Here is an 11,965-nt window from a genome sequence, read left to right as displayed (position 1 = left end):
TGAGCATAATTGTTGAATGAATAAAAGCATCTAACCAAAGAAGAATAATATTCATTCATAAGTTTGTTCAAATGCTACAATCATTGAGTTTAATAAAAAGACATATGATTAGAATAATGAATGATTCTTAATCATAGGAATCATCAATTGGATGAAGACAGTTTGTGTAACATCCTTTGTTTCCGTCTTGAAAAAACAATGTATCAAACTCCAAATTAATTGCGAACAACTATGATGGTGTAACGTCATAGTTTAAATCGACCTTAATCCCAACAAAAAACCAATTCTTCTTCAATTTCCTATGTTTGGTCTTTTCAATATCCCATTAATTCATTCCTTAAATATGTAATATGTCAATTCCTTTTTGTTTTCAAAACCTCGTACTCCCAACTACCTCATTAAGCTTTGAGATTCATATCTCCTCTAATATGGGTTAGGTTTAATGTCTTTTCAATTCATAGGTTGTCCCGACTCCTCTACAAATATCCATTTAACTCGTTCTGAACTGAGGGATCCTGTTTAAGTAGAAAATCGAAGAGCTAAATAGGGTCGGAGACAATAATTCTAATAACGCTATCAAATAATGTGGAATACTAAATGACTATTGATATTTTTGTTTATTAGTATACTTTTACATTTTTTAATAGAACTTATTTTAAAAAATGAAAATTATTGCAGATATTGTCGTTTTTGAGGTTTCCCTTTTGAGCTTTCCCTCAAGGTTTTTAAAACGCGTATTCTAAGGAGAGGTTTCCAGACTCTTATAAAGGGTGTTTCGTTCTACTCCTCAACGGATGTGGGATCTCACAATCCACCCACCTTTAAGACCTAGCGTCTTTACTGGCACACCGCCTCGTGTCTATCCCCCTTTGAAAAACAGCCTCCTCACTAGCACATCGCCTAGTGTCTAGCTCTGATACCATTTGTAACGGCCCAACCACACCACTAGCAGATATTGTCCTCTTTGGACTTTCTTTTTCATGCTTTCCCTCAACGTTTTTAAAAAGCGTTTGTTAGGGAGAGGTTTCCACACCCTTATAAAAGGTGTTTTGCTCCTCCAATCGATATGGATCTCACAATTATCTATTATAAAATTCATCGAAATGAATAACTTTTAAAATATATATATACATAAAAAGATGAAAAAAATTGCTTACAAAGAATCTGATCCTCATAAATTACTAACAGAAAAGCTCCATCTGATCCCTCTAAAAATAAATGAAGAATATTGCAAAGATAAAAATTGAAACAGAAGACAAAGAACTCCCATGACTGAGTGTGGATAGAATTTATAAAACTATATAATATAGATTTCCTCTAATATTCTATGAAAAAAAAAAAGAAAAGAGAATATAATAATGAGTTTGAAAAAAAAAAAAGATAGTATTACATTTCTCAAACAAAGAAGCAAATAATGAAGACAAAATAGAATTATTTTAATATTCTAATTTATTGAAATAAACAAAATAAATTATTGGAAATTAAAAGAATATTTTATTACAAGAAATTTAAAATAGGTAATACTACGTCATAGCTAAATACCAAAGCTTGATTTTCTTACTTTTATAAACAAACTATTTAATATTTTCTTGGGAAAAGTAATATAATATTCCAAAAAGAAGAAAGTGTTAAATTAATGATTTAAATTCATTAAATTATCCACAAAATTAATAAATTATTTAAACTAATTTTTAATACGAAATAATTGAAATTAAGAAACTAATTTAGTTGAATTATTAATAACTATTATATGTACATACAAAATATCACGTTTTCACAAATATTATTATATTCTATCCGTAAACCATTAAAAACAATAAATAAATAGCAAAATCAAACTAAATTAAATAAATAACTTAATCACTAACAATAAATGTGCTCCCATTTCTTCTTCTTTTATAATATAATCTAATATTGAAAGTAACAATAATTTAATTGTATAAAAAAAAACGTTTTAAAATATAATATAAACAACAACGAAAATAATAAATCTACCTAAGTTGAATAAATTAACACCCGAAACACATAATTGTATTAATTAAATTCTTAAGCTCCGATAACAGTGAAAAATAATTTATATTAATGAAAGTCAATATTGTCCCTTTGATTCCAGCACATCTCCTTCTATTATTATACTAATCCCGACATATTACCGTTAAGTCGAACTTAATTCATTAGTAATTTATTTGCTATTTAAAAAAAAAAATGAATTCATAACTAAATAATAATAAATAAATAAAAACTAGTTAAAACTTGATTTGAATTTTAAAAATATATTATTTATAAAATATAAGTAAAAAAAAAAAAAGAAAGAAACGTATAGAATTCATAAACTTAATTTTTAAAAATGGAAAAAAAAAAGATTAAATGATTTTTAAAGTGGACCTAATTCAATTTTTAATGGAATATAAACAATCAATTATTGAAAAGTTAATAAAATAAAATGAAAAAAATTCTTTTATAGGTTTCAACTTTGAGAAAAATTAATTAATTTATTAAACAATTTTATAAATAAATGTTAACAATTATAATTAAATAAGCATTTAAGTTTGAAGTCAACGTTTAGAAGTGATGAGAAAAATGGAACAAAAATTATTGATCGAGATTCTAATAATTTATTAAATATAGGAATAAAATAATCTAACTTAAATAAAGAATAAATATTATATTTTTAAAAAATGCATTAATTTTGACATGTATCTTAGCACCTAAGCAATGAGCCCACAATTATCAATTTGAAATTTAATAGTATTATCCAAAGTTATATATATATATATAATAAATCAAAATACTTATTGTTTATATTATATTCACTTTTTTTTTTTTTTTTTTTCATTTTAAGTTTGGTAAATATATAGAAATATTGATGACAGTTTTAATCTCGCTCTAAATTTTAAAATTTAGCTATTTTAGAATTAAATATATGATGATATCATTTTTAAAGAAAAAAGTGTGATATTTACAAACTCAATTTTTAATAGGGCGGAAATACGATAAAAAACATGAAGATGGTCTCTCATAATAGCTAGAAGTACCTTTTCATCATGACTATTGCACAAGCAGATTCTAAGACGACTCATTAAAGACAAGAGCGTCGTATATTCAAAAATCTTATAAATACATTACCACCATTCCAAAATTTAAGGGGCGGTATTTTGGCTTGGATTTCGAGTCTCGGACTTGGATCTAATGCTTTTTTTTTTCTCTCCAGTCGATTTGTTTTAGCAATTTCGACATGTTCTTACCCGATAAATTTCTAACACTAATAGGCTAACTTTGATTTCTAACACTAATAGCTAACTTTAATGTTTTTACTTTCACGGTAACAGGGGAAAAGAGGGGAATGGGTTATGAGAGATGAAGGAAGGTTGATTTCCACTATTTATTTATTTATTATTATTATTATTTTAATTTGGGCTATTAGATTATGCATGGCTAAAAATAACTTTCATCTTTGAAAATGTTTAAATCAGTTTGGGTATTTATCCTCCCTCTCATCTTCCCAATCTTATTTGACTCTCTCTATGGTGGTTGGTCACCATAACTTAAGGAAGGCAATTTCTCTAGTACGTAGAACCTCTAGGTCTCGAAGATTTTTACTCGTCTCTCCTTATCATTCAAGTCCTCGTCTATCTACAGAGGCTTGTAATTTATCACATGTGTTAGGTTACGTACATATTTGTGAATCATAGACATGTGGAACATGTTGCGCACTGCCGAGAGGAATGGTGGTAAGGGCAACATGTATGCCACTGGTGTGATTCGATCTAGGATGTCGAAAGGTTTGATAAAGCGTGGGCTTAGCTTACTTTTTTATCCAAATCTCAAAACGCCATTTATTGGGGACACCTTTAAAGGTTCAAACATGCGAAATCTAACATGCAATCTAACATGCAATTGTAGGCAATGATCTTCCTTTTATTGGGCCTCAATAATTCATTGTCAGATCGTGGGTTGAACTGTGAGCCATGCCATCTAAGTTACAACTCTCTCGGTCACTTCAACAACTTCTGCTTATTTGAACTCTGCTTACACTTGTGGCTCTCTAGTATTCATGGTTGAATAGCAGGTTGTCTTCCGACTTAAGGCATCGACAACTATATTCGTCTTTTCAGGGTGATATTAAATATCTATGTCATAATTTTTTATCAAAAAGATTCACATTTGATGTCTCATGTTCAATTCCTTCTAGCTAAAGAAGTAGTTCAAAACTCTTGTGGTTGGTGTAAATTTGAGTCTTTTCCTTATATAAATAGTGCCATTAAATCTTCACTGCAAAAATCAACCCACACAATTTCAGGTCATGAGTTGGGTAATTTTGCTCATAATCCTTCCGCTAATGGGATGCATAGGCGATGATCGTCCTAAGCTGCATAAACACACATCCCAACCCTTTCTTAAAGGGTTACTGTAAACCACATAGCCTCCTAAACCTTCTGAAATTGTGAGCACTAGGGTCGACACTAACTCGTGGTTCGAATCTTGAAAGCTCGCTTTGCAAGCCTCAATCCACACAAATGAGACACTCCTTCCTTGTCAACTACAAGAGCGACGAGGCTATCTTAGCAAATTCTGCATAAAATGTCGGTAATATCTTGCTAGCCTCAGGGAACAGTGTACCTCGATGGCTGTAGTCAAGCAAGCCCACTTGGTAACTACTTCTACCTTTACGAAGTCCACTGAAACCCCATCCTTTGACTTATCGTACCCAGAATTCACATTTAGATACAACGTGGGTTCTTAATTTGTTTTTTAATACACTAGGATGTCGTCTATGAACACGAAAACAAACATGTCTAAATACTCCTTAAATACTCAGATTCATTAACTCCATAAAATATGTAGGAGCATTGGTGAGTTCAAACGACATGATCACAAACTCATAGTGACCATATCTCATTCTGAACATTGTCTTTGGCACTTTCTCCTCTCTTATCTTAATTTGATGGTAGTGTGATCGAAGATCAATATTAGAAAACACTATCACTTTCCTAAGTTGGTCAAATAGATCCACTATACGGAGAAGAGGGTACTTGTTCTTCACTATTCTCTTATTTAGTTCTCTGTGATTGATGCACAAACGTATTCATCCATCCTTCTTCTAAACAAGTAACACAACACACCCCAAGGAGACACACAGTGGCAAATGAAGCTCTTATCTAGCAAGTCTTGCAATTGTACCTCCGAGTTCTTTCAACTTTTTTGGTGCCATGTGGTACGAAGCCTTCGAGATAAGAATGGTACCCGTTCAAGTTCTTTGCAAAAATCTACAACTCGAAATAGAGGTACTCTTAGTAAATCCTCTGAAAAACACATAAGTGAACTCATTCACTACCAAGACACCGCTGTCAAGACTTTCTTCCCTCTTTATACCCAAGTGTTGGCCAATATACCCCAAGCTCCTTGTTGAATTAATCTCTTTACTTTTATCATGGACACTACATTAGTGATAACTCTTGTACAGACACCGTTGAACTTGAAGTTTGTTCATGATTGTGGCAAAAATACCACTTCTTTTCTATGATAGTCTATGTTGGCATGATTATCTACTAACCAATCCATCCCAAGTATCAAATCAAAATTAGTCATGGCAACCACTATCAATGTTACATCTAGGGTCTGTCTAGAAATGGACACTTGGCCACCCTTCACTTTATCCCTTGTAATTAAAGCTACCAGTTTCGGAGTACCAACAAACAGTACATGTAATAAGGGCTCTAATTGAAAACATGTTCGATTATTTCTTTTTTTTCGTCTAGGAAGAAATTGTTGGAAGAAGGGAAAAAAACGCAAGAAAATAATAGGAGGAGCAAGGAAACAGAAGCTTTGGGTTTTGTGTTGCTGAAACACCATTGCTTATGTTTCTCATTTGATTGGAGTATTTAAAACAGACTTACATCCCAAATATGCTACAATGGATGTGTATGGGTCAAATTGTCAACAAAAAAAAAAAAAAAAAAAAAAAAAAAAAAAAAAAAGAAAAAAAAAAATCAACTAACTAATTTAAGAAAAAACTTAGACTAGACTAAATGAAAGAAAAACACACGTTTTTATTTAACAATGTTCTCCTAAAACCTGTGGTATGTCTACCTTATTATTTGAACTTCGATCTTTTGAGCGCGTTCCTCAAATTTTACCCATGCTTGAGACTTGGTGAAGATGTCTCCAAGCTGTTCCTCTGTTCGGATGAAGTCAATCTTGATAAGCCCCCCGATCTGCACACTCCCGGTTGTAATGAAACCTAATCTTTATGTACTTGCTCCGGTTGTGCAAAAATAAATTTTTGATCAGGGAGATCGTAGCTTTGTTGTCCACATATAGCATTGGCGGATCGCCTTCTCATCCGATGAGTTCTTCCATTAGCCGCGCAAGCCAGACCCCCTGTTTGGCCACCATCGAAGCGGCGATGTACTCTGCTTCGCAAGAAGACAGAGCAACTACCTTTTGTTTAGTTGATTGCCAACAGATTGCGTCGCCTGAGAGGAAGTAAATCATCCCGCTAGTGTTCTTACGATCATCAACGTCACCGGCCATGTCACTATCACTGTAATGGACCAGCTCAAGCTTCTTCTTTCCTCTCCCTGAACAGTATCTCACACCCCAACCTCTGGTTCCGGCCACATAGCGTAGGATGCGCTTGACAGCCACAAGATGCTCATCCCTAGGTGCTTCCATAAACCTACTCACGTATCCAACGAAATAGGCGAGGTCAAGGTGTGTGTTTACTAGATAGCGCAGACTCCCGACAATGTTGCGGTAATTGGTGACGTCGACTTCCGGCATAGTGCCGACCTTCCGGCATAGTGCCGACCTTCCTAAACTGGAGCTGGACCTCCATTGGCATCCTTATAGGGTTACTGTCTGCTAGCTCAGCTGTGTCCAGCAGCTTCTTCGCGTACGCACTTTGACATATGGTGATGCCGAAAGTGCTTTGCTGCACTTTGATGCCGAGGTAGTAGCTGAGCACACCGAGATCGCTCATCTTGAAGATCTTTGACATCTCCCTCTTGAATCTTCCAAGAACTTCCATGTCGCCTCCAATGAGTACGATGTAGTCAACGTACACTCCAACGATTAGCCATTGTTCCTCATGGCCGCGCGTGTACATTCCATGCTTAGAGGCACAACGCTTGAGCTTTAGCAACAATAGGGTACTGTCGTGCTTCGCGTTCCAGGTCGTGGTGCTTGCTGAAGCCCGTAGAGTGCCTTGTGGAGGTGCAGTACCTTGTCGGAATTATTGTTGTCGAGGAAGCCAAGTGGTTGTCAGATGTAGACGGTCTCTTTCAACTCTCCGTTGCTTCTGTGTTAGGAAAAACTTAAATGGTAAAAGGTAGTTTTAATTTTGTTAAGTTGAGTGGTTTTTGAAATTGAATCGTTGAAAGAAAAAGCCAAAAGTAAAATTGAGGCCAATAACTATTTCACCAATAGTGGGGAATTATTTGAGGAAGAGTGGGTTAGAAAATGATGGCACATGGGATAACCATTTTAGGTTTTAGAAAACCTATAAAATAGTATGTATTCCCCTTGTAGAGCAAGTAGAGCAAAAGAGGAAAGAACAAAAATGTGGAGAACAAAAATTACAGATCAATAGGAAAAGGTTTTTCAGAATTCTTTGTCTCCTTGTCTCTCCTCTCTCAACATCTCCTTCACAGTTTCGTGAATTCTATTTTAACAAATTAGTATCAGAGTGAGCTTTTATTTTCTACAAATTGGCATTAGAGCAAGTTCTATTTTTAACAAATTGGTATTAGAGTCGATGGCGAACATGATGGGACAAATGCCGCTACCACGATTCACGAAGACGAACTACAAGAATTGGAGCATCCAAATGAAAGCTCTTCTCGGTTCTCAAGACGCATGGGAGGTGGTCGAAGAAGGTTTCGAAGAACCAAAGGATACCACGGTTTATATGGCGGCACAAAACAAGGCGCTAAAAGAATTACGATCAAAGAATAAGGCAGCATTATACATGCTGTTCCGGACTGTTGACGAGTCGGGCTTTGAGAAGATTGCAAGGGCAACTACTTCAAAAGAAGCGTGGGACACTTTAGAAAAAGTGTTCAAAGGAACCGACCAAGTCAAGCAAGTGAGTCTCCAAACTCTTCGTGGCGAGTTGGAGAGCATGAAGATGAAGGAGTCAGAAAATGTATCTGACTATATTACGCGCGTACAGACCGTGGCAAATCAACTAAATCAAAACGGAGAAACGTTACCCAAGACGCGGTGATATGAACCAAGAGACATCCATCATACAATATACTTCAATGAAGATGTGAAGAAAATATTGTTTAAATTATCCTAAGATATTTCAATTCATGCCACATTGAAAAAAAATAAAGTTTCATGTTATAAATTTTGGGTAGATTACAATTTAGAGTAATTGTATTTCATTAATATATTTTAAGACTTTTTATTTACTTTAGGTTACAATTACATAATGGTTAATTATGACCATTAAGTATATGAATGTTACAACTCTTGGAATGTCTTTAATAGTTTCATTTTGAGGCTATATAAAGTTATGTATGTTGTATTTATAAGTAGACTGAGAAAATATAGTAAAAGAAGCATTTGTGCTCTTTTTTAGCCAATGACTAAGTTTCTTTGCAATTCTATGTAGTTTAGGTTGCATGTAGAATCATTCAAGCTCGACATGTTCAATCTTGTCTGTGGAGTGATTCGTCCCAATCAAGTGTTCTTGCCTTGAGATATTTGATCAACAAGGTAATCCGAATCTTACTCCACTTGTAGTGATTTTCACATATCATTTACAACACTCTCTCACGAGTATACACTCAAGGCATTTTAGGCGACTCTTTTTACACTCATTTACACAAATGAAGCTCTCATTCTCACCTCTAAAAAATTTTCAATAGAGACAAGATTCGATTTTAAACTCTGGGTCGATTAAAAACTAAAAAGATAAAAATAAATAAAAATCAAATTGAGAAAAAAAAAAAAAACGCAAAGGAAACATATATCCAATCTTAAGCCTGAAGCTCTGATACCAAATGATATGTGGAAATCACTACAAGAGGAGTAAGATTCGGATTACCTTGTTGATCGAATATCTCAAGACAAGAACATTGTTTGAGATTCCAATCACTCCACAAGCAAGATCGATCATGTCTAGCTTGAATGATTCTTGTTGATCAAATATCTCAAGGAAGGAACACTTGATTGAGATTCGAATGACTCGACAAGCAAGATTGATTATGTCGAGCTTGAATGATTCTACATGCAACCTAAACTACATATAATTGCAAAGAAACTTAGCCATTGGCTAAAAAAGAGCACAAATGCTTCTTTTACTATATTTTCCCCATCTACTTACAAATACTACATACATAGTTTTATATAGCCTCAAAATGAAACTATTAAAGGCATTCCAAGAGTTGTAACAGTCATACTTAATGGCCATAATTAACCATTATGTAATTGTAATCCAAAGTAAATAAAAAGTCTTAAAATATATTAATGAAATACAATAACTCTAAATTATTCTAAATTGTAATCTACCCAAAATTTATAACATGAAACTTCATTTTTCTTTAAAATTGAAATATCATTGGATAATTTCAACAATATTTTTTTCACATCTTTATTGAAGTATATTGTATGATGAATGTCAATTGGTTCATATCACGCAGGTTGTGGAGAAGATCTTAAGGTCCTTAACCGACAACTTCGAGAATGTTGTATGTGCGATAGAAGAGTCAAAGGACCTAGCGAAGTTCACGGTCGATGATCTCGCCGGCTCTCTCGAGGCACACGAGCAACGTAAGAAGAAGGAGAAGACACTCAATCAAGTGCTTTAGACTAAGGCATCAATAAAAGATGAAAAGGTACTCTACTCTCAAAATGTTCAAGGTAGAGGTCGTGGAAGTCGCGGAATGGTCGAGGTGGTTAAGACAATAGTTTTGAAGAAAATTATAAGGAGAAGAGACAGTCGAGCCAAGCAAATTGGCGTGGAAGAAGACGCAATCAAGGACGCGGTCAAGGATATAATTCCAACGTCCAGTGTAACAAATGTAAAAAGATATGGTCATTATGCGAATGATTGTAACTCCGAAAAATGTTACAACTGTGGCAGAATGAGGCACGTTGCAAAAGCATGTCGAGCCAGAAAAATGGTGGAAGGAGCAACCAACCTAGCCTTGGAAGACGTAACAGATGAAGGTCTTCTCTTGATGGCTCAAGATGAAGAGAACATCAACAACGACACTCTGTGGTACCTCGACTTAGGGGCAAGCAACCATATGTGTGGTCACGAGCACCTATTCAAAGATATGCAAAAGATTAAAGATGGTCATGTGTCATTTGGAGATGCGTCAAAGGTGGAGGTCAAAGGCCGAGGTACGATACATTTCTTGCAAAAGGATGGTGTAATGGGGTCAATCCAAGATGTTTATTACATACGAGACCTCAAGAACAACATATGAGTATGGGGTAACTCACAGAGAAAGGTTACTCGATATTCTTAAAGGACTGCGTGCTACACCGGAAGGATAAGCAAGGGCGTTTGGTTGCTCGAGTCGAGATAGGAAGAAATTGGATGTACAAATTGAACTTAAGAAGCATACGAGAAAAGTGTTTGCGAGTCGACATAGAAGACAAGGCAACACTGTGGCATCTCCGCTTTGGACACCTACATCATGGCGGCCTAAAGGAGTTAGTGAAGAAGAATACGGTACATGGGCTACCAAACATGGACTTTGAAGGAAAATTTTGTGAAGAATGCGTGCTCAGTGACACAATCGCACTTTCGAAGGCAGCGGACTAGCGATTGTGCGGCACTTACTTTCCAATGACAAGTGAGCTAAGCCAATTTGTTCTTGCGTCGCCTACGGCCAAGCGATGTATGATCGAGCCTCTAGCCTCGGTATTAAAAGAAGGTTTTAGAAAACGAGGAGAGAGAGAGATTTTAGAAAGAGAGATTTTGGAAAGAGACGTTATATAAGCAAGCAAGAGAAAGATAACAACGGCTTAGCATATATAACCTTGGGTAGGGAGAAGTTGACAACTAGTCATATCCCCCTATAGTACATTCTGAGCCATTTTATGTCTCGCAGGACTAGACATGATATTTTTGAGGCATCATACGCCTTAGAACTACAAAAGGAAAAACACTAGAATGAAAAGACATGACAAGGGTTTGGCTTGTCATGGGCATGCGGCCATGGGCAACACGCCCTGGACGAGCATGACCGTGACACTCAGCAAGCATGCGAGAACCTCAATTCAAAAGAAGGCTGAATTTTGGGCTAAACAACCTCTCGAGTTGATCCATACAGATATATGTGGACCAATTACCCCCAAGTTCTTCAGCGGAAAGAGGTATTTCATTTCCTTTATCGATGATTACTCATGAAAAACTTGGGCTTACTTTCTGAAAGAAAACATTGGAGGCATTCGAGGTTTTCAAAAGGTTCAAAGTAACGGTGGAGAAGGCAACTGGTAGACACTTACAAAGCCATACGATCCGATAGAGGTGGCGAGTATACTTCGACGACTTACATGGAGTACTACGAGAAGCAAGACATAAGGCGATTTCTAACTACACCTTACAACCCTAAACAAAATGGTGTGGCCAAGAGAAAGAATTGGACCATTCTCAACATGGTTCGCCCAATGCTCAAGAGCAAAAGGATGCCGAATGAATTTTGGGCAGAAGCCATGCAATGTGCCATCTACGTACAGAATCGATGCCCACATGCGAAGTTAGATGATCAAACACCACAAGAGGCTTGGAGCGGACAAAAATCCTACAATCTCTCATCTCAAAGTGTTCGGTAGTGTGGCTTATGCTCATGTACCGGATCAATGAAGAACGAAGCTCGAAGACAAAAGCAAAAGGTATATCTTTATTGGATATGATGAGAAGAAAAAAGGATACAAACTTTATTGGATATGATGAGAAGACAAAAGGATACAAACTAATTGACCTGATTAGCAAGATGGTGAT

At 35.5% G+C, this 11,965-nt stretch overlaps 1 protein-coding gene and 1 pseudogene across 1 annotated transcript; one reads left to right on the top strand and one right to left on the bottom strand.

Annotated features, from left to right (window-relative positions):
- Positions 1-6,339: 6,339 nt before the first annotated feature.
- LOC147789836 (secreted RxLR effector protein 161 pseudogene) lies at positions 6,340-6,783 on the bottom strand (annotated as a pseudogene).
- Positions 6,784-7,909: 1,126 nt separating this feature from the next.
- Positions 7,910-10,442, top strand: LOC147789835 (uncharacterized). Its single transcript, XM_087129127.1, has 3 exons — positions 7,910-8,146; positions 9,651-9,780; positions 9,871-10,442. Exons 1-3 carry the CDS (start codon positions 7,910-7,912, stop codon positions 10,440-10,442), a joined length of 939 nt encoding a protein of 312 aa, XP_086985253.1.
- Positions 10,443-11,965: the final 1,523 nt, after the last annotated feature.

Source organism: Cucurbita pepo, chromosome 12, assembly GCF_057944985.1.
Source record: "Cucurbita pepo subsp. pepo isolate OVF chromosome 12, ASM5794498v1, whole genome shotgun sequence".
Taxonomy (NCBI): domain Eukaryota; kingdom Viridiplantae; phylum Streptophyta; class Magnoliopsida; order Cucurbitales; family Cucurbitaceae; genus Cucurbita; species Cucurbita pepo.
This window is presented reverse-complemented; position numbering and strand designations above follow the sequence as displayed.